This window comes from Protopterus annectens, chromosome 8.part0, assembly GCF_019279795.1.
Source record: "Protopterus annectens isolate FY-2018-M chromosome 8.part0, PAN1.0, whole genome shotgun sequence".
Lineage (NCBI taxonomy): Eukaryota > Metazoa > Chordata > Ceratodontiformes > Protopteridae > Protopterus > Protopterus annectens.
In genome coordinates, this window is record NC_056741.1 from 1,886,072,824 (window position 1) to 1,886,097,800 (window position 24,977).

General features: G+C 39.3%; 1 protein-coding gene across 2 annotated transcripts in view; it reads left to right on the top strand.

Moving 5' to 3' along the window:
• LRRC36 (leucine rich repeat containing 36) overlaps window positions 1-24,977 on the top strand; it is a 495,785-nt gene that overhangs the window by 103,290 nt on the left and 367,518 nt on the right. For both annotated transcript variants that reach the window (XM_044081383.1, XM_044081385.1), the window contains 3 exons: window positions 16,869-16,990; window positions 22,765-22,819; window positions 24,314-24,784. In XM_044081383.1, coding sequence (XP_043937318.1) covers window positions 16,869-16,990; window positions 22,765-22,819; window positions 24,314-24,784 — 648 coding nt within the window. The remainder of the gene's footprint in view (window positions 1-16,868; window positions 16,991-22,764; window positions 22,820-24,313; window positions 24,785-24,977) is intronic.

Sequence of the window (24,977 nt, forward strand, 5' to 3'; positions counted from 1 at the left end):
TACAGACGGTAGTCTACAGTAACATTCCACCTGTCGGATCATTATCCAGTAGGGGATATATACTGTGACACAGCTCACACACCAGGGATACAACAGGGAGGCCTCAGAGTCCAGATATGCCTGCAGGTGTGCCTGTTGTCAGTTCTACATTTAGCACTCTACTCTTGCCTGGGAAGGGACTGTCAACAGTAGATCCACCATGATACACTACATGCCAGTGTGAAAGCACATACCCTGGGCTACTACCCCTGTATGTAATGCATTCACATGGATAACAGTGCTGTACAGGTTTCATACTTGTGTGTCTCAGATATGACACTCACACCCCTTGCTTCTGTAATGACAGTACATTAGCGCATGCATTGCACATGCCATTACATACATTTATTACAGATGTCATTACCCTGCTATGTTATCGGATTGGGTGGTGTGAACTAGTTACCAGGGCTAAGCCATGCTTAGCAGGAATCAACATTGCTCCAATATATCAGCTAAGCTGATTTGCGCACTGGTAAGCGAAGCCTACACTGGGTAAGTGCCCATACGTTTACCCGTAGCTTAGCATGGCTTAGCTTCATGCAAACCCATTGGAAATGCACCTAAAGCTGCTCAAAACTCCCTTAACCACTCCGTATCTGACAGCCCTTGTTCTGTCCAGCAACAAAATGAACAGCCATTGCAGGTCTTGAACCTAGAACCTTGTACACTACAGTCACAACACTTAACCACTACACTATGACCACTGTGAAGACAGCTGTTGTTTATCCAATATATTTGTCAATACACATATTGATTAGTATTGAACAATTGCCTTTACTTCCACAATTGTGTAGTACTTGTTATTAATATGACTGTTGCATCACATATGTTGTTTAGTCATAATGTACACATATCAGAGACATACGGTGAGATACATCTGGGAAGGTATACACAACCGTGTTGTTTACACATGACAGGGATTTGGATATATACCTATACATATGTTGATATATGTCTACATGTAGATACACATGTATATTCATAGATATGTCTAAATACACATCTGTATAGTGCATCATATATATGGCCTTGTGTAGATCTCTTTATACATATATATATATATATATATATATATATATATATATATATATATATATATATATTTGTGTGTGTGTGTGTGTGTATATATAGATATATGTCTATATAGCTATATATATATATATATATATATGTATGCACATCCTATGTGTACAGATATGCCTATTTATGTAGATATATATGTAGATGTGCATACATATCTATTCTGATATACCCATTACTGTCAATATATATGTAGATATCCAGAAGTATATGTTCATATGTATCTATATCTGTATATGTGTAGACATATATTGCTGTGTATATTATTTGAGTGTTTATATGTATATATATGTACATATATATGTATATCCATCTATGTATGTCGATATGTGTATCTGTATATATCTATATAGCTACATGGATAATTATATGCACATATATGTTCACGGGTGTGTAGTGGTTGACTGTGCCAGAAGGCTATACAAGGCTAGGTGAAGCGTATACCTTGGCATCCGAGGAATTCCCCAAACCAAAACCTCTGCAAGGATGGCAGGTGCACAGGCTCAAAAGGCAATGTCAAAAAACAAAAACAGCCAGCACTCAACTGGAGCAAATATCTAATTTTAATGTACAAAAACAGACTGGTTTCAGCCCACAGGCCTTTTTCAATGTAAAACACATCAGTACATTCCCCATCTTATATATCATCACATAATAGAATAATTATATCTCATTAATCAATTATTACAAATGTTCATTAAGACCAGGTGGAAACAATCCCCCCAATTTTACTATTTAAGACTTTTCTTTTTTGTTCAAAACATTATGCCAACCACTTTTCATTGATCTATGTCCCAACACCCTGTCAATAATAACGAATTTAAACATTGCTGTTTTGTGTATAGAAGTATGTTTATATAAGGCATTAGCCAGATACTTATTTCTAATGTTACTTAGATGTTCTGAAATTCACAATTTTAATGGTCTAAAAGTTTGACCTACATAAAAGGCTGTGCAAGAGGAGATAGCCAGATATATAGCCCAGTCACTCTTACAATTGCCAAACATTCCGATGGAAAAAACCCTAGATGTATTCTTACTTGAAAATTCCTTAGTTGAACATATAAATTTACAAAAAGAGCAGTGGCCACAGGGGTAACAACCCACCACGTGTGCCTTCTATAGTAGTTTGTATAGAATTTATAGAGGGTAAAAAATGTTTATAATGGCTAAAGTAACTACTTAAAGTTTTCCCCTTTTGAAAAGAAAATGAGCATCTCTGGCCTAACAACTCACACAACCTATCATCTGTTAATAGAATGTCCCAATGTTGTTGTATCATATCTAAAAATCTATGAGTGTTCCTACCATAAGTCGTAGTGAATCTTATTTTGTTGCTAGAGCAAGGGCCACAATCTTTGTATTTCAAAAGCTCTCTTCTTGAATATGATTGTACTTCCCTACTAGTCTGCCTAACCTGTGCCAATGAATAGCTTCGCTCAACAAAACGACCTACAAGGTCATTATCAAAATGTCTATATTCTTCAGTATTGGAACATATTCTATGTATTCTCATAAACTGTGATTTAGGTATATTTGCTGTAATATGCTTAGGATGACAACTGGATGTGTGGAGTAAAGTGTTGGAATGGTGGGGTTTCCATATAATGTACTAGACAAAGTGCCATCAGATTGTTTAGACACTTTAACATCTAAGAAAGAAAGAGATGTAATGTCATAATTTACTGTAAACCTAATGCCCCACTTATTTTCATTTAAATATTGAACAAATTCCTGTAAATATACATCTGACTTCCACACCATCCAGCACTTTACAGTTTGTAAAAACCTTACATGATTTTTATGAATGAATAATAGATTCATATATACCAGAAGTTGCTCAAATTTGTGAGAAAGTTAAATGTTTTGAGGGCTCTGTGATTTATAAAGAATGTTTTAATAAGTTGAGAGAAGAATTACTTCTTTTTGAACAAAGTTTAAAGGAAAGAAAGATAGGCAAATTTAATAGAGACTCAAGGGACTACCAATTAGGTAAGCCTTTTGCGTTTACTAGAAATGGCAAACAAAGTAAGAATGTTAGATTTGCTCAGAAGGAATTTATGTTTACTGGGCAAAGAAGAAAAATAAATAAGTCCATTTTGAAAAAATCGATGAGTGATACTTCAGGAGAGGACTCATCATATACGAATACTCAGGTAGATCAACAGCAAACGCCACTAGCTACCAAAAAGCCATGTATGGGAATGCAAGATAATTTGTTATTAAATCCTGACATAGCCCCTTTACCTTTAGGAAAAGAAGGAGGGGAGATAGGAAACATAAATCCAAAAATAGGGATCGATGGATCTCTGGAAGCCATGCTGAACTTCCTGAAACCCAGATAGTGTCTTCCAGTAATGTGATCAACATCTCTTGAGTGGTTTTATCTGAATCTGAAAGTTTGCTGCTGAGCAAGGGTCTCAGTTTTATTCCAGGATTTTTGTCCCTGAGGATGTTTTTGTGGAAGATTTATATGATTTTTGCAGACTGCTTAATTTGAAACTATATTTTCAGAATGGGGAATCTGTTGGTAAAAATAGTGGCTTCAAGTTTAATAAATCAACATTTATTCCACCTATGAATAAGAATGTAGAAGTATTTCAGAAATATGGACTTAAGGAGTTACATTTTGGGATAAATAGTCATAGGTTCATAGGTTCATAGGTTCATAGGTTGGTACTAGGCTATCAGCCCTATGGCCTATACAAGCCTAGCCATAACAATTCCCTGGCTATTTCTTCCCACACTATTTACACTATTTACAATATGTTTCTCCTTCTCATTTATCCAGTGAAGAAAGGAATGCTTTGACACAGCTGAAAAACAACAAAAATATAGTTATAGTTCGAGCGGATAAAAGTGGAGCAACTGTTATTATGGATAAATCTTTATATGTCACTAAAGCTAACAAAACAGCTGCAAGATAATAGATTCTATGCATGTATGCCTTATGATCCCACTTCTGATTTTAAAAAAGAAATTGATATGTTTTTAGGGTCTGCTGTTAATGAGGGGATTATTGACAAATGTACAATGTTCCATCTGAAGGTTAAAAATCCGTCTTCTCAATATTTTTACCTTCACCCTAAAATCCATAAGGACATGCAGCAACCACCGGGTAGACCGATTGTGTCTGGTAAAGGCTCTCTGACTGAACCTTTGTCTGCCTATTTGACTGTTTATTTAAAGCCACTGTTATCAGGAGTGAGAGCTAGGATAAAAGACACTACTGAATTTTTGAATATTATTTCTGATGCCCATTTAGAGTCTAACTGGTTACTATGTACTTTAGACGTTACGTTTTAGGAACACTCATAGATTTTTACATATGATACAACAACATTGGGACATTCTATTAACAGATGATAGGTTGTGTGAGTTATTAGGCCAGAGATACTCATTTTCTTTTCGAAAGGGGAAAACTTTAAGTAGTTACTTTAGCCATTGTAAACATTTTTTACCCTCTATAAATTCTATACAAACTACTATAGATGGCACACACGTGGTGGGTTGTTACCCCTGTGGCCACTGCTCTTTTTGTAAATTTATATGTTCAACTAAGGAATTTTCAAGTAAGAATACATCTAGGATTTTTCCCATCAGAATGGTTGGCAATTGTAATAGTGACTGGGCTATATATCTGGCTATCTGCTCTTGCACAGCCTTTTATGTAGGTCAAACTTTTAGACCATTAAAATTGCAAATTTCAGAACATCTAAGTAGCATTAGAAATAAGTATCTGGCTAATGCCTTTATAAACATACTATTATACACAAAACAGCGATGTTTGAATTAATTATTATTGACAGGGTGTTGGGACATAGATCAATGAAAAGTGGTTGGCATAATGTTTTAAATAAAAAAGAAAAGTCTTGGATAGAAAAACTGGGGGGATTGTTTCCACCTGGTCTTAATGAACATTTGTAATAATTGTTTAATGGGATATAATTATTCTATTATGTGATGATATACAAGATGGGGAATGTACTGATGTGTTTTACATTGAAAAAGGCCTGTGGGCCAAAACTGGTCTGTTTTTGTACATTAAAACTAGATATTTGCTCGAGTTGAGTGCTGGCTGTTTTTGCTTTTTGACTATACCTGAGCATCAGACCACATGACAATGGTCTGCAGTGTGGCTCAGGAGTGTAGTGTCTGCATTGGCCCACACAGGTTGGTATTGCATTCACCATCCAGTCACCTGAGTAACTATTGTGTGTGGCCATTGCTGTGCAATGCTTGCCATGTACGTATTCTTTAGTCCATGACATGGACACTGTCTGGGATGTGCACACGTCCCACATGCATGTACAGTGACTTATGGAATTGTACCTGGGGTGTCTGGCCCATGTTGTGTACACAGATTGTTATCATCAGATGTGCCTGTCCTTGCCTCATGTGCCGGGAACTGGTAATAGACAGCAGGTTGGCCCTGCACCCACATTGATAGCATGATATAGGTATTCCCTGGTGTCAGTGGTATTTGTCCATACAGGGCATGTATTTAAGGCATGGTATGTCCTTTGTGGGTCACATTTGATGGCACCACAGGTGTTGCAGGTGTCCAGTGGGGAACATAGTGAAGGCACACTGTCTGCATGTACGTTCCTATTGTACTGATGGACAGGGTGCCATGCCCTCTGTAGTCCACACCATGGTTACTATTTGTGGGAAATATGCAGGGTACTACCAACATAGCGGTTGTTGTCTAGGCAAGTGTGTTTGTGCATGAAAATTGGATTGAGAGTGTTCTCTGTGTAATTCAAGGGTTGTAACTGTGTTCACCAGGCCTTGATGCCACATGTAGAGGTATGGATTGCCACCACAGCCTCTCAGCTATTTCACATCTGTTATCCTTGTAAGGTGGACATTGTGACATTTAATAGGGCTACCATATAAGAAATTTGCAAAACCCACTACGTAATGTGTCCAGTTGTTACACACTGCCAGCCACCTCCACACAGGATACAAATGACAAACATAGACACACATACTTGCCATGTCTGGGATTAGAACTCCTACATAACTAGTTTATTACACTACAGCATTACGCAGTTATAGGACATGCCACAGAAAGTATTGGAGTACTCCTTCCCCAAAGGTGTATTTCACTGGGTATGACTTCAGCAGGCTTGCCAAAAAAGGTCATTGGAGGTTGTAGTGACTGTGAATGGTCTCAAAAGCATTGCACCCTACACAGACAATGAAACACACACACAAACATCCACCCTTGCCCTCTGCGGGAATATAACCCCTACCACAATACTATATCACACTACAGCGTTGCACTGTTATAGGATGCACCACAGAGAATAGTGGGCTGTTCATTTCCCAGAGGTGTATTTCCACAGTGAATGACATCAGCGGGCTTACCAAAGTAGGCCATTTGAACTGTAATGAGTGTGACTAGCCTAAAAAGCATTGCACCCTACACATACAAAGAAACACATACACAAAGATCCACACTTGCCATGTGTGGGAACAGAACCCCTACCAAAGTACTACATCATACTGCAGCATTACACAGTTATAGGACACACCACAGAGATTACTGGGCTTTTTCTTTCCCAAAGGTGTATTTCACAGTGAATTACATCAGCAGGCTTGCCAAAGTAGGGCATTTGAATTGTAGTGAGTGTGACTAGCCTAAAAAGTATTGATCCTTATACAGACAGAGACACACACAGTTGCCATGTCTGGGATTAGAACTCCTACCTAGCTAGTTTATTACACTACAGCATTACACAGTTATAGGATGCACCACAGAAATTACTTGGTTACTTTTTTCCCAAAAGTGTATTTCAAAGTGGAAGACATCAGCAGGCTTGTCATAGTAGGGCTATGGGGAGGGCAGTGTGTGTGCATGGGCCATAACCCATTAATCTAGAGGTAGACATACCACATGCAGGCACACGCAGGTTTATATTCTGCAGGTACATGTATACAACTGCTAGATAACTACTGCCTTGTACAGTCATGTTGCATAGCACTTGCACCACAGAGTCTGTAATGCTGATGGATAACAGTGGCTAATTTCTACAGTGAGTGACATTTACACATCATGTGGTTGTAGCCATTTGGCTGTGTGCTGGGTGGGACAGGCCTCATGATGGAAGGCTCTTTGTCACTGTCACTCTCTTCCACACATCTATTTATGTCTACTTTTGGCATATTATAGTGTGTTGTCCTTGGATAGGTGTCTGTATTCCTATCCAATGTGTGTGCAAAGCATGACTGGTGCATACTGAGGAGTGTATGCACTAACATCTGCAACTGTCAGATATGTATGGTCCACTGTTGTTGGCAGACATGGGCTTCATTTGTTTGTGAGCATGCCCAGTATGACCTTTCAGTATGTTGTTGTCTGACATTGCCTTCATTTCTCTAAGTGTGTGAGTATGCCCAGTATGGCATTCTGTATTGAATGTGTGGATTCATTCCAGGTAGTTTGTACTCCATTGCAGACCTTTGTGTTCTACACCTACAGGTAGCAAACTGTTTCTGCAGTATATCTGTAAATCAGTTGGCAATATGGGGTCAAACTGTGCAAAGGATAGGGTGTACTGTAGATGATTGTGTCTGTGCTGCTTCTGCTACATGGTACTGGCGTTAGCAGAGATATTCAAACATGTACTATTATACACTCTGATGATTTATGTCCTCAAGTACTGTCAGTTGGACATTCTTGCTCACAGTGATGTCCTGGGGAACACGGTGAATGCAGCTGTGTCCAGTATTGTGGGCAAATGCCTATATATTCATGGAAAGTAATGCCATTCTGGAGGGGGAGCTGCAGACACTTGCTACTGGGTCTGTGTATCCAGTTCAGCACCTTGGTACAGTGCTGGCAGAGGATCCCATACTTGTACATCCATTGACATGACAGTATGGCCTTATCTTGCTGGGGCAATACCTCACAGCTGTACAGATTCACATAGGTCACCCAGAGGCAGGGGTCATAAGTCAGGACATTACCCCTATTGTGGTGTATGGGCAGGTTTGTAGCCATCCATTTTTGTGTTTGCAGCCAGGGATAGTATGTGCACATGGCTGTGTGTCGAACCTTGCACATTCCATGCTGCCCATACTCCCACCCCCCATTATTCTATCCTCTTTCATACATTATGCATACATTCTCTGATACTTTCCCTAAAGTTATCACCTCATCACAGCTGTGTTCTGGTGTTGGTCCACAGTTCATGCAGTGGGACATGGTGGACATTACTGTGGTTTGTCCACATGGCCTTGCATATGGCTTATGTGGAGTGTGTTATGTTGTTATGTGGGTGTCCATGACATAACATAAATTGGCAGTACTGGTGAGACATGGGACTTTGGCAGAGGCCTGTAGGCCATTTGGTGGTAATACAGGCCAGCTGTAGCAGGCCATTGCATTCTGTCAGTCCTACAGTCCCAGACTGCCATACAGTATATTCCCCTGGGGCAGGGATCTGCAACCTGCAGCTCTGGAGCCACATTTGGCTCTTCCACCCCTCTGCAGTGGCTCCCTGTAGCTTTGAAAATAATGGCCAGTCTACCACACAACACAGACACACACACTGAGAATGATGGACTTTAAGTATTGCTCTTATAAACTTATAAACTTGCCGGAATAACATGATTTCTGTTACCATGCATTTTACACGCATAGAGCGACCGATCAATCCCCAGCAGCATCTCCTGAAAGGTTTCCATACCTCTCAAAGTTTTACCACAAGAAATCTGGACAGAGCCACAAATAAAGGGGAACAAAGGAGCAAAAATAAGGATGGACTTCAAATATTGCTCTTATAAACTTAAAAACTTGCTAGAATAACATGGTTTCTGTTAACATGCATTTTACACACACACACACACACACACACACACACACACACACACACACACACACACACACACACACACACACACACACAGACACTACAATTGTGGTTTTCTGGCAAATCATTGAGGGGTAAAGTCAGAAAAACTAGACAGACCTTTGACTTTCAGACTTCATACCCTCCAGAAAATTCATGCTAATGAAAAATGTTATTCTATCAACTTTCTAAGCTTGTAAGAGCAGCATTTAAAAAGTGTCCCTAGTTTTGGGCCTTTGTGCCCCACTATTTATGGTTTTGTCCAGATTTTTTGTTCTAAGAGGTTGAGAAAGATGACACACACACACACACACACACACACACACACACACACACACACACACTGAGAGTGATCAAGCAATCCCAACAAAGGAACAAAAACAGGGACAGATTTTAAATATTGGTCTTATAAACTTAGTTCTTTTATATTTAGGATAATAACTATATATAAAACTTTTTACGCTGTGTTATCTTCAATTTAGGGGTCAAATAGGTTTTGTGGCTCCCAATCAATTTTATTTGGTGCGAGAGGGGCCAAAATGGCTCTTTTGATAGTGAAGGTTGCAGACCCCTGCCCTGGGGTGACAGGGTAGGTGTGCTAGGTGTTCATGCCAATACTTTCTATCAGTATTGATCAGGTGGTGTGGATGCTGTCAGGGTGCTACTTACAGCTAGGGACACACCTGCATGGGACACCTGCACTGCATGCTGCATTCTTTCGCTATTGCCATACACAGGTGGGAGTCATATTGTACCCATTCCCAACAGCAGGGATACGACCAGAAAGGTACCTGTGGGTGGTGTTTGGGTGAGCTGGGTGCATGTGTGCTATGGACACTACTTGCACCTGACTCACAGATATGCATGGGGCATTCCAGTTATGCTGGCTTGTGCGGGGACATCAGCTGTTTCCCAATACATCAGTCCTATCACCTTTGTGATCTGCAAGTGTTCGGTCAGATGACATTGATATTCCCTACTAGAAGCCCAGATAATGTGATGCATACCTGTATGCACAATTTCAAGGGTGTGTCCATTTCACCATTGCACATTAAATACTGCATCTCTGGGGTACTTTTCTCTGTGTACTGCTTGTATATCTAGCCCAACAGTCATGCCATGTCCATCTTTCAGTTGGTGACACATATTACCACCATACATTTACAATGGCTTACTGCTAGCATGTGTTATACTGGGGGGAATTGTCTTTGGCACTGCAGTTGTGAGGACTTGGCCCTGTCAGTGGCAGTAGTGGGCAATGGCCACTAGGTCAAGCCTCAACATGCATACATACTGACCACTCTCACACAATATGAAACACACACCAACCTAACACACGCATACTGGCATATTGTACAAATGCTACAATCTATCCTGCTACCTTGGCCACCTGTGATCATCTGTACTCCACTGGTATTATACCTACACATACATGTTACTACATGTCTACATCAGATTGGGGGGGCACACATGACTGTTACTACATTTCTACATAGGATTTGGGGGGGCACACCTGACTGTTACAATGCGTGTACATAAGATTGGTGGGGGCACACCAGACCATTACTACATTTCTACATAGGATTAGGGGGGGGCACACCTGACTTTCTACATTGCTACACAGGATTGGGGGGGCACACCTGACTGTTACTACATTTCTACATAGGATTGGGGGGGCAGACCTGACTGTTTCTACATTTCTACATAGGATTGTGGGGCACATCTGACTGTTTCTACATGTCTACACAGGATTGGGGGAGCACAACTGACTGTTTCTACATTTCAACATAGGATTGGGGGGGTACACCTGACACTTGCACACATTTGCTATGACTGTACTGGTATGTCAGGTACTCCATTTTGTTCTGTTTTCTAATCTATCATGATGACTAGAGACATATCAGTGTACTACAGGTCTTAGGTTTGATTGAACTACATATTAGTTTCTGACTTCCTACCCTTCAGAACTAACATCCCACTGCCTGACCTGATATAGTCTGTCGGCATAGGCCTGGGGGGGTACCCATAAGCATCATTCAGAGGCCTTAGCACAGCCTTTGCTTGTGTTTGTCTACACCTGTCCTGCTGGCTGAGACTGTTGTTGGGTATGTGAACCTCCCTGACTGGCATGTGTGTGTGTGTGTGTGTGTCATATGGACACACACATGCGGCCCAGCACATTTCCTGCAGTGGGTTTTGTTACCATGGGTAGTACTGGCTACTATGGTGAAACCAGTATTTGTTACAGATCTCATGCTGCCACTATAGGTGTCTACTATCTGCTGGCATCCCATTCAGCCACCCGATTCCCTTGCATGCTCACATCCATACCATAGATACAGGTAACAACACATACTACTCCATTCGGCAATTGGCAAGGAGAGTGACTTACCTTGTGGGTGTGCCAGTATTGAGGAGGGTGCTAGAGGGCTGCCTATGTCAGATGCACATAGTGCATTCACTATACATGGTTGAGCACAGGTAGTGTCATGTTTGGCATCCCTTTTACTGTATGTGCGAGTCAGCGAGAGGTGTCATTCCCTGGGTCCCTCCTGCGTCAGTATATGTGCTATGCGTTGCCTCTTTGTCAAGGCCAGGGCATACTGGGCACGCCTCCTTCTGCCTACTGGGGTAGGCTCAGGTTGTTCCTCTTTCAAGTCACTCTGTGCCTGTGCAGGCCTTGGCAATGGTGGGGGGCTGTGTGGCCCTGCCACATGCTGTTCCTGCTGCAGCTGTTTCCACAGGATCATATTGTGTAGCATGGCACATATGATGACAATATGAGTACATGTAGCTGGGGAGTACTGCAAGGCTCCACTGGATGTGTCCAGGCACTGGAACCGTGACTTGAGCATCCCAAACACATGCTTTATTACAACTCTGGTCTGTGCGTAGGCCTCATTATGGAGTTCTTCTTCGGGTGTGCGTGCATTTCTGATGGGTGTCATCAGCCACGGCTCCAATGCATTACCAGCATCCCCCACTAGGTGACCGTAAGGGAAGTCCCCACTGGCAAATCTCTGGTATAGCTGTGTCAGATGCCAAATGTGGGAGTCATGATAGCTTCCAGGGCAGCCAGCACACACATTCGTTATAATGCCCTGGGCATCTCACACAACCTGGCAGTTGATGGAGGGGAAGCCCTTGATGTTGATGTAGACCCCCACTCACCAGGTGGTGCTTTAATGCAAATGTGTGTGCAGTATATAGCACCCACTACCTCAGGGTATTCTGCTATTTGGTGGAAGAGATGCATATTACTGGCCAATGCCTCAAGTGTGTTGGGGAAATATACATGCTCACCGGCATGTGCTGACATGGCATCCAGGAACTGATGGAGTACCCTGGATGCTGATGCCTGTGAGATCCCCATGATATCCCCAGTTGGCCTTTGGAAGGTATCTGTAGCTAGTATTCTTAGGCCTACACATACCTTGGTATGCACTGGGATGGGTTCCCCTCTGTTAGTTATGTGTGAGGCATGGCTGGCACAGCTCAACAATTTACTGTAAGAGGTCCCTGTCCACCCTATAGCGCTCCACTATCTCCAGCTCATGTAGCCTCTGGTAGGTTACCCTGAGTCTGTAAACTCTTCTCCATCTTCTCACTGTGGGTTGGTCAACAGCATTCTCATCCTCACCACCCTCAGCCTCTTCCACATGTTGATGTATGATAGCTATTGCAGCCCCAGTCATATTGTTGTATTTGTTTGTTAAAATTCCCCCGCTTGTATACACCAGTGATGTAGAGTATGTGTGAAAAACAGATGGAAAGGTGTTTGCATAGTTTATAGCAGTGTTCTGGGCTGGGCTGGGCTGGGCTGCTGCCTGTGTAATTGGCTGATTCTGATACATTTCACCCGCCAGCTATGCTAGTTCTCCCTGATTACCTTCCTACTGCTGTTTTCCCTTCTCATTGCCTTCTTGTTTATGCCTTTGGGTGCACTGCACAAACACAGTGCTCAGATGTACACAGAGCTGTTATTTCCTGGTTTACTTTTTTTTCTTTAAAACCTGGTTCGCAGCATGCACACCTGCTTAGGCAATGTAAAGAGTGCTAGGCAGCCTCAGACACACACCCTTGCTTAGCTCTGCTAAGCTATGGGCAAACCCGAGCCACAGGGCTCCAATCCGCTTACAGTATGCCTGACACACACCCCTATGATGTCAGCTACCTCCTAGGCTTGCACTAAGGTATTCCTGCTCTTACACTGTTGGGTGCTGACTAGCATGCAGGGGAAATATGGGATTCAGTATCATTCCCCTCATTTGCCTAGGAATGCCTGCTGATGCATAGTTGCAGGTCCCACACTGAGCCTCCCCCCTTAGCAACCACTATTCACTGGCCATGTTGTCTTCTGCCTGCCATTGAGTATACTGGCAAAATAATGATTTTGGTTAGAATGCTTATTTTGGGGGTTTTATTTTATTTTTCACCCAATCCCATTTACGCACCACTGCCCTATGTTTAAACAGCTGAAATTGGCTAAAAAAATATAAGTTGATTTTTTTTTTTATTTTTGCAACTGTTTTCCATGCTAATGGACATATATCTGGCCATTGGCATGCTTTCTACATAATATCCACCCTTTATTTGGAGCTGTCATGGCTCCATTTTGTAGTTTGCAGAAATGTACTCGGTTACTGGCCGAGTACTTTTCTGAAGATTACACTAGTCCTGCACGGCCGACTTCCAGCTTCCTGGATTACAAATTCACCTCATTTGCATGGATTTCACCTGCAAATGGGGGTAAGTCGCATACAGGGGCTGAGTCTGTGCAGGACTAGTGCAGGAGCACTTGTGCATGTCCCAACAGCTTATTCCTGGATCGCACGGCAGACATATTGCCTGCTGGAGCTCCTGCACTAGTCCTGAACACTGTGCAGGTGTTGCTGAATCCAGGGGAGGGTCATTCTCTGAATATTATAAGAAACATAAGTCTAGGTCCTACCCTGAAGTGGGCAGGCAGGATTTTTTATCCACAGAGGGATGGAAAGAAATTGTCAGAGCAGAAGTTGGATTTTGGGGAAAAATGACTTTCAAAGCATATTGTTCAAAATAAACTGGATATGGCCATATAATGAAACCAGAAAAGTGAGGATGATAGACAAAATGGGAACAAGTCCAAGGAAATGCCAATAAATATGTAAGAAGGTGGGCTGAAACAAGAACAGAGAAGTACATGAACTATCACCACAGTGGTAGTAGTAGTTACTGTAGCAGGCTTTGAGTGAAGTAAAAAAATATATATATAAAATATTAAAGGGCATTACAACACTCACAATTCAGAATGCATTAGGATACAGAGAAGGAAAAGAGGACACTTTGCTACTCGTTACAGTAAAAGAAAGTAACAACATCAACTGAAATACAACATATAATTAAAAAGTTAAGTGGTATGTATAACTTCCATTTAATACACTCACTCTGTTCATTATTTTTAGTGATTTTTGTCTCATTTATTATTTTGTGGATCTGGTTAGTCTCACTAGGCCAATAACAGACATGTTATTAGCCCTCTTTCTGATCAAGTGTCTCTAGAATCATTTCAAAAGCTTAAAGAAGAAAGCAATGAGATCTGATGAAATGAAACTGGAATTTTTAGAGAACTAAAGGGCGACTGTTACATAAAGATTAGCAGTTGAGGACAGATATGATTTGTCTTTACACCATTACAAGCCCATCCCAAAAGGAAACTACATAACTGTTAGTTTAACCCTAATGGTAAGAGATGCACAGAATCACTTGTATACAACAAAGCTATTATCTTTTGGAAAGTATGGTGGCTCAGTGGTTAGTGTTATTGCCTCGTCCCGAGTTCAATACTGACTTCTAGTCACTGTCTTTCTGGAAGTTGCATGTTCCCTCATTGTCTGCATAGTATCTCTGGGTGCTTCAGTTTTCTTTTCTAAAATATATTGGTTAACTGTCTACTTTAAGTTGTTGATACATATTAAAATATATTGGTTAACTGGTTACTTTACACTGATACATAAAAATATATTGGTTAACTGTCTACTTTAAGTTGTTGATACATACTGCATTTTTTTCTTGTTCTTATGGCCTGGATTCTGACTGAAAAGGATTTGAGAAGGACCAGTTCACTTACCAGAGAAAAACACTATTAAACTTAAAAAAATATATTTAGATGCCACTGAGGCAGACACTAGGCAACACGTCTTCTCAACAAAAAGTTGTCAGGCCAGTCTAATAACGTTTTTGACTAGGCAGTTTTGGTTCAGTTATATGGGCAGAACAATGGTACAGCAATTGCTGATTCACAGTTCCTGGTAATCTAGTTTGATTCCAGCATGTGGTGCCTTGTGTAAAGTCTGCATGTGGGTTGTTACTTGACACTCTGGTTTCCTTCAACATCGTAAAGTCATGCCATTAGGTGGATTAGTAATTGGATAAACTAACTGTAGTGTCTGTGTGTGTGTGTGTGTGTGTGTGTGTGTGTGTGTGTGTGTGTGTGTGTGTGTGTGTGTGTGTGTGTGTGTGTGTGTTGATGATTGAATGTGTGTAGGTATTCTGTGATGAACCAATGTACCATGCTGTATTAGTTCTCTGTCTTGAACCTGGTTTAGATATTTTATTAATTCTTTAATAAATTGCACTGCACAGATTCTGGAAAGAAATATGTATTTAGTAAGTGAAACAAAGGTTTGCAACAGTACTAAAATACAAAATGAGTTGAAGGGAAAAGAAAGTCGCTGGCCAAGGTTTGAAGTATAGTTAGACATAGAGCAGCTCACTAATGTCCTAAGAAGTGAAAGCCTAAGAAATGAGTGCACTTCTGAAAGATACATTGTATCAAGGATATCTATCACAGAAAAGTGGAGATGATCATGTCAGATATCATGAAAGTAAGTAAGTGGTGTAAGGAAAATTATAGGGTGGGCAGAGGAGATAATAGAATGCAATGAAATTAAATTAACTAGTAGAAAAATAATTTCTTTCTGTATAATCAGCTACTCAATAATTCTGAACAGACCTCTAAAAAGACATAGGATGGAGGCAGATTAGGAAATAAAATAGACCATAACTACATGAAGAGACAGGGCACAGTAGAAAAAAATGTAACTATTTTAAGGTACTTATTAAGGCATAGATCTGGAAAAAGTACAGGACGTCATTTGAAAAACAAATCTACATGGTTTACAGCAGTGAGAGGAAACATTTTTTTTTAACAGAGGGAATGGAGCTTTCCTGAAAAGTAGTGAGGACAAAGCTGATGAGGTAATTTCAAGAATGCATAGGACATATTTAGGGCAAATGCTTTTTGCGGTGTGAGAATAAATATGCTATGGGTCAATTACCTTGTGTTTGCAACATATCTAACACATTGGGAAGGTGCATGCCATTTTGGATAGTAGCAGAGTGATAACTGACAACAAAATCTATTCTTATGCTCAATCACATGCATTAATGTATTCTGAAAAACTGATGCCGTTATAGACTAGAAGTTATAACCATATAGCTAAAAATTGTTTCTAATTGCAATCTGGCATTTACTTTCTTTATTTTTAGCAGTTTTAAACAATCTGCTACATTTTCTGCTGGCCAGATCTTATTGAATTATGAATGGCTGAACACTTTCCTCTCCATGAAGCACCTGATGGCATTTATTGTTGTCAATAGGTTTTTGCATTAATTATGAAAACATGACAGCCTTTCTTGTACTACTTCTGCTTTATGTGAACACATTCATTACATGTCCTCCATTATTACTGTCATGTGAGCAAGTCTCAGAAATTCCATCACAGAAACATTTATTTCCGTAATGCAGAAAATGATCCAAAAAATGATTGACTCTATTATTAAAACTTTTTTGTTATGATTCATAATGAATAAATAAACATATATTATCAATTTTAATATTTTAATTAGAATCAAAAAACTCTGACAGCCAGCAGAATTTGAGGCCAATGAAGTACTTACGCTCTCATTTTACCAACTTAAGTAAGCAGGCAAAAGAAAATGGAGGACACAAAAAAAGTCCAAATACACAGGTAAATTAAAGTTTCTAGAGTAGTTTTATTTTTATTACAGTTGTTTGTCAAGATGTTTACAAAATATTTATATTGCTATTGTAATACTTCCAGCATTTTTAGTAATGTTTTACTTTAGGGCAAAAATACTATACTAGGTTGCCTGTGCTGAAACTCTGAATTTAGTGAAAATGATTTTTTTTCCGTTGTCAGCTGCATTCCTTATAATACTTTTACCATCTTCTTTATCAGGTTACTGGTAGGGTGGTCTGACATGGAGAAGGAACATTTTTATAGTTGAAGTTCTAATGAATACAATAATACCTTACTATTTTTATGTGATACTTTGAATCAGAATACATATAGTATTTCTATCCGCTCCTGTGACCAGAACCACAATTATCTAAGCCAGGTAAAATCCAGGATAGCATGTCCAAAAAGAAAGGTCATGGTTTGTACATAATCTCTTTCATCAATATTCACTCATTTTGTTTTGTTAACCAGGATACCCATTTGTGTAGCATCTGTTTTCACTGCAGGCCTAGAGAACACAAATCCAGATATAGGTACAGATACTTAAGATATAATCACATATGATATTGTCAAGTACAGTGTTTTTGAATCAGGCTAATTAAAGTATATTGCATATACTGAAAGTTAAAAATATGGTCACCAGCATATCTAATATGGGGACTGTTGCCCTGATACTGCCACTTACTAAACATACTAACTCCGAAGTTATACTTCCTTGGAATGTAGAAACATAGTGATAATTCTAGGCATATGATCATAGGGCGCCTAAGAGGCCTAGCCATATACAGCATTAAGCAGACATTAAGAAGACATATTTTAAGAGTTCTTGCCACCAATTACAAGCACATAATAGCTCATTCCCTAAATCAAGCAAAACCATATGTGATAACTCTTAGTAAGATTATTTCTACCCATCCAACTGTCAAGACTAGCCTTTATGGCAGATAAAGTAGTACTTTGTAGAGCCAATGGATTTGTGAACAAATAAGTGATCAAACAGGATGACTCAAAAAGCAAGTCTCGGGTAACCTTAACTCAAATAGTAGGCTACTGAGCCTAATGAAATTGTGCTAATTTATTGGGATAGTTAAAGGGCCTAAGGCATTTCATCTTCTTGGTTGGAAATCACTGGGACCTTTGCAGTTGAGCAACATGCATGGATTTCCACATACCAAAGTGACCATTGCATTCAATGATGGGTTTGATAAGGGAAGAGTACAAAGGTAGGATGACATCTTTGGATATTGAAGAACTTGTCTTAGAAATCAACTGAGCCACTCAGAAGAGTTTCCTAATTATGGCAGAAACATGATGATCGAATGAGAGACAGAGGTGTCCACATAAGTATCCAGGTCTCTTACGATCATATATGTTTGAAGACAGGTATCATTTATAATATATGACATGGGAGGAGATTTTTTTTTTAACATTATTATGCTGCCCACTTTCTGCATTTAATTTGAGATTACACCAGGTATGTATATATTACAGCCCTTTGTGGAGCAATTTAGTATCAGTGGATGAGTTAAGATCAGTGTCCAGTTTGCAGTCATCAGCAAATTTTGTCAACCACACTTCTGGGATATTGGCGTTGATGTCTGCAAAACAAATGTCAAATAAGGGAGAGTCCAGCACTGATCCACAGGGTACCCCATGATTGCAACCCTACTCAGTTTGAATTTGTCGAAGGGAGATCATGCCTCTTAAACCTGGTGGACTTCTTCAAGACAGCCACCAAGGCCTACCTGGACTTAGCCAAGGTGTTTGACACTATCCCCCACTCAGGCATCATTGACAAACTCATCCAACTAGGCATCAACCCTTATAACCTTGGATATGTCGCTAACTGGCTCATTGATAAAACACATATAGTCAAAATAGAGGAATCCATCTCCAACAGCAGACCTGTAACCAGTGGTGTTCCACAGGGATCAGTCCTAGGACCTCTACTGTTTGGAATCTATTTCTCTGAATTACAAGCAAAAACTAAAGGTCTGTGGCTGACAAAAGTTTACTGATGACTGCAAACTGAGAGCGGTCACAGAATCTCCAAATGATGTCAACATCCTAAAAGATGGTCTTACACAAACAAATGATTGGTGCCAAAGTCATGGCCTTAAACGCAATGCAAAAAAATGTATTATCATTCCTTTCAGTAAAAGCAATGTTCCTGTTAACTGCCACGTCAAAAGCAACACCTTATATATGCACTCAGTGGTGAGAGAACTGGGCACAAAGGTTTACAGCAACCTTACCTTTGACCACCAAGTCTCCACAGTGGTAAGAAGGACATTCTATATTGCTCATCTCATAAGTAAGGGCATTGCCTCCGGAGAAAAAGAAGTTATAACCTCCCTGTACTCTTCCCTCATCAGGCCAATAACTGAGTACAACGCCCCTTTTGGTATGCACCTTTCTAAGCACCTGCAGCAATTGGAGAAACCACAAAGGTTCCTCACAAGAAAAATTCAAGGTCTTCAGCATCTGTCTTATGAGTATCATCTGAAATCACTGTCACTTTATTCTGTTTTATACAGACTACTCAGAGGTGATTGAGGTGATTCTGCCTTGCATACAAGGCAATCTCTGACCCTCTGTTATTGGAAATGCTGCATATCTGTAAGTCAAATGGTACACGGGTTACTCACTCTAAAGACCTTAACCTGGTATGCGGCATTAATAAAACCTGCTAGAGGGACAGATTTACCTCCCAGAGATACACCTTGGAACAGACTCCCACTTCATGTCAAACAGAGCACCTCATTGGCCCTCTTCAAATGCAATCGGGATGATTGCATGGGTGACCATAAATTCACCCCGGGGGTTTCATCTGTGTCCCTCTTGGACAGGGGCAATAGGTGCTGGTCATGGAAATAAGGAAAAGAACTTGGCTAGGCTTGTAAGGCCCTAGGGCCTTTAGCCTAGTAACTTCCTAGTAACTTCCTATGATCCTGTGATCGTATGTTCAGAAAGATTCCTAACAACTTTCATAACTGTTGGACAGCCAACCTGCAAAACAGGGAAAAATAGGAATTTACATTAAATTATCTAATTTTTCAATAGTACCAGCATGAGGCCTACTGGAAAAAGCATGAGCTAGGTTAAGATAAGCAGTGTTAGTGGAGTGACCATTGTCCATACCCTCTGTAATCTTTTCAAACAAGTCTAGGTTTAGGAGAGAGGACTTAACCTTTACAAAGCTAAACTGGGATCTGGATTAGTTATGTTGCTTGTGTCTATGTAAATGAGTTCTGCTATGATACATGACATAGCTTTGCATATAAGGCCGGGGAGGCTACTGAGCCTATAATTATCTGAATCTACAGAGGACCCACCTTTGACTGGGCGAGTCACAATGTCCTTGGAGACTGAATATTTGGTTGTCTAGCAAAACCAAGTACTCCCTTACTACAAGGACTGTGACTTCTGTATTTGTTTGTTTATTAAAGTCGGGCTGAGGAAATGCCCACACATATAGGGGGAAGGGGGGTACAGCAGACTCATGCACAACTGAGAGTGGAATTTCCTTTCTTGAACTATTTTAGCCCATTGTCTCATATAATGTGCTTAAATTAGGTCAAAAAGTCCAAAGAAGGCATGCATGATTTTTAAATTACTCAACATGTTTTTTTTTTCTTTACACACTATGATTAATAGTTTGTAGTGCATGGAGTGTTGTGATTTTGCTCCAGTACTGAGAAAAAGATAAATTTGTTGATCACTACTCTAGTGTGAGACCTGATCGTAACAATGCTTGGGGCCATATAACAATTCTTACACACATCTAAGCACTGTTATGATCAGGTCTCATACTAGATACTAATGGACAGTGCCAGCTAGCAAAGAACTGCAGTGGAAAGTAAACAGATTTGATTTTGCCTGCTCTCTTTGCCTCTCGACTATATCTAAGGTTTGCTCTGTCATTCCTATTTTTTTTACTTGCTAGTACACCAAAGACTACAGTCAGTCAAAATACAAATTTCATACCTCTTATTGTATAGAAAATGGCATATTGATGCAAAACCAATTGTTCTATAAACTTTGTAAGTGAATTAGGGAAATATTTAAAAAAATGTCCCTAATTTTCATGTCCTGCTCCCCCCAACAATTCTTAATCAAATAAGTTGAGAGATGTCCTGCTGTCTATCGGACAGCACTCTCCAAGTGCTTTACTGGATTTCAATGCCAGTAAAACACTTTAAGCTTTTTTTCCTGTAACCAGTACTACATGGAGCTGATAAATCTCCATGCACTGCAAAGAATTATTATCAGGTCTCTGATCATAACCCTTTGTTATGTGCTCTAGACATGGATGTTAGGATTCACCTCGAGCTTCACTCTCAAGATGAATTTCTCAGCATCCTTATCTTGAACATATAATAATGTGGTTATGATCAGTGACATGATTATAATCCTCCATGTTGTAAATGTTTGTTTTGAACTGATTCATGACTCCTACTTGAAGGTTAGTTAGGTAGGGAGGATCGAATAGTTGATACCATTGCCCCTCGTTTAAAATTACATTTATTTATTATTATTTATTTATTTCAGTTTGATGACCGCAGAAGTTCACTGGGCCTAAAAATGGCCCATTTTCAGTGGATGCCCAGGGAGAAAAGCTCCAGTAACTATGACAAACATATTAGTATATACACATACAAAGCAAAGAAGTCATACAGCTTTATGCAGCATTCTACAGTAAAAAAAAATTCTACACTCTACAATAATAATAAAATATAGCAACTGTACAGTCTAAGAGTCATTAACAGTGAATTACAATTGAAATTTTACATTCCACAATAATAGTAGTAAAAATCTAACAACAGAGCAGTCTAAGGGTCATTAATAGTGAATTACATTTGAGGATGAGAAATTGTTGGAAATAAACTATTAACAACATTTGGAGGTTAAGGAGGAGTAGGAGGGCAAATGATGTGAGTGCAGAGATGATGCATATAGTTAGAAGGTAGGTTTTGATATAGGAGGGTCTTATGTGGGGAAGGAGCAAGAACATTCCCACTTTGAAAATAGTCATCATCAGAAGCCCAGGTCACATGGCATAGAATCAGGAAGTAACTGAACTGCTACCTACAGTAAATAGAAATGCAAGTTTGCAACACTTACTAAGATAGTTTCACTACAGCAACTAAAGTGAAAACTATTTATTTTAGAATCAGAAAGCCCACTTTAAATGATGAGAGCATAATTAAAATAAAAAAGGTAAAACATTGTAAATGACCTTAAACAAAGTACCTAATCCAACTAGAAAGAACAGAAATGTATCATGTAAAAAATAACTTAATTATAAGAACTAAGGCATGGATATCTATTTTGGGTTTCATAAAGATTATATAGGTGTTCTTAGTGTATGGTACATTTTCAGAACCAGTTCACTTCAAAACTCCTATTTTAAACTATATGTTTCTCTCTCTTCACCAAAAAGTAGATCTGATAATCTGCTTCTAAAAATAAATCTTAATGCCAATGGAAAAGGGTTATGCATTGTGATGTATTTAAGAATATGCAATAGATTTCAATTTCACAAGCAGTAGTTGTTTATACGCAAAGTGGACATATAAGAGAGATGCAAAGTCTAAACTGGCATTAATGGCTTTCAAACTTCTTGATTACCCAGAGGAATTCATATCCAAATATCAATTAACCTTTTATTAGTGCATACAATCATGCTAAACTTCCACATTTTACATGGAAGTACCTTATCCAAGAGCTTCACTTTAATGTTCTTTTTTAAATTGTTTTAGCCATCAGAAACAAGAACTACAAGAGAAGTCAAAGATCAGAATGATGCAGAAGAAGGTAAGTAGCATACAGTTTTGTTTGAATATAAATGTAATGGGTTAATTCATTTTTTTTCACATGAATGTTTAGAAAAGATACTCAGTGTTTATTTGTATTAATTTGCCATTGTATTGTCATTAAAACTTGATCAGTAATGCATTAGTGCCCTAAAGAAAATAAAGTCATAGAATGAAGCACAAAACAGATGCTATTAACATAGTTATGTGAACACTTAAGGGTTCTGCCACCTGACCGGGGTACTGAACTTCTTAAAGTTCAAGTAGCTTCACCCAGGTTAGACCCCAGCAGGCTCTTCCAGGTGCTAACTGCATGGAGGAAAATGGACTGAAGTGGAATATAAAAGTTTATTCTTTTAAACTTTCAAACGCTGAGCTAGATTCACACTAACTGGTACAATATATGTCATTACCTATATATATATATATATATATATATATATATATATATATAAAACACATGCACACACACACACATATATATATATATATATATATATATATATATATATATGGGTCTACTTTGACCCACCAAATTTACACTTTAGCGAAAATGCGCTTTTGTGAAACTACAGTTCACCGGAAAGAAAAAAAAAAAACAAATACACTAAACTGACTTATACAGGGCTTATACGGGGGGCAAGCTCCCCTGCACTCCCCACACCCCCACTACTAATATATAATATATACCAACTCTGAGATTGCACTACAGTGGGGAAAAGGGAATATTCCTTAATCCTCACTGTACCGAGATCTACAACAACAACCTCAGTGAACTGTAGTTTCGCAAAAGTACATTTTTGGAGAAATGCACTTTCGCAAAACTGGATTCACGAAACTAGGTTTCACTAAAGTGTAAATTTGATGGGTCAAAGTAGCCCCCTATACACACACACACACACACACACACACACACACACACACACACACACACACACACACACATACATATATATATAAATAGATAGATAGGTGTAGCTCATTTCATCGAATGCTCATTTAATTATTAAGAACTCAGTGAGCACAATTCACTGAAAACTCATTTGACTGAAAATTAATTTCATTTCAGTGAATCACACTTGATTGAAAACATTCTCCACAAACAATGTAAAATAAAAAGTATTTTAAAGGGAGTTTGCCACTTGCACAGCCATGTGTGGTGCTTTGCCCAAACACACCCCTACTTGTACAACTAACTCCATCATCACACAACCCTATAGAACAAAAATACTGCACAAAGTTAATCACTGCTGGTGCACATAAACAAACATCCTCAGATCTGGGGGGTGGGGGTGACATGATGGTGGCATTACCAATCTACATATACTTTTGTATAATTATTAAGTGTGAATTATTTATCTGTCTTATATCTAATATATTATTAAACATAAACTGCCTTTTTCATGATGCCCTTGATTACAGTGTCTGAACCTTCATTCAGGTATGTAAATGATATGTAAACATTTACTTGTATATTAAAAGTAATTTTTTACAGACTACAGACCTCTTCCATCTCCAACCAGATCATCCTTGCGAGTGCCAGGTAAAAATTTAGGTCGAACAAAAGATGGATTCCGTGTTACTTTTGCTGAGAATCAATCTTCTGAGCCACCCCAGGAAAAGAAAACTGCAGCCAGATCTTTATTTACTTCTGATATATACCAGCCAAGAGATAGCACTGCAAGTGGACAGCTAGGCCATTTTGATCCAAGGAGCTTGCTTCCCTCAAAGCACAATTTATGGACTACTGCTAAAGATTATAGAGATTCCCAACATATTTCTACCTCTACAAAAGAAGACTACCTTAAGACTTCTTCTACCAATACTGCATCACACAGCTTAGATGCTAGGCCTTATGGAGATGTGAAAAAGACCTATCAATCATCCTTTGTGGATTTATTGAAACATCAGATTGATAAAGTTCCCACTGAATCCAGCATTGAAAGATTACAGAAACTAAGTTCTGGTGAGCATTTTCTCCTTTTATTTAATACCAACAACTGTTGCTTTACTATTATGTCAAATGATTTGCTACATTACTAACTGTTATGAATACTACCAATGTCAGGGTTATACTAAAGTACATTTTGCTTGTGCAGATCAACACAACTAATGTCTAAACCTTCTGAAATCATGCTGTAAATATTCTGCTGAATAGT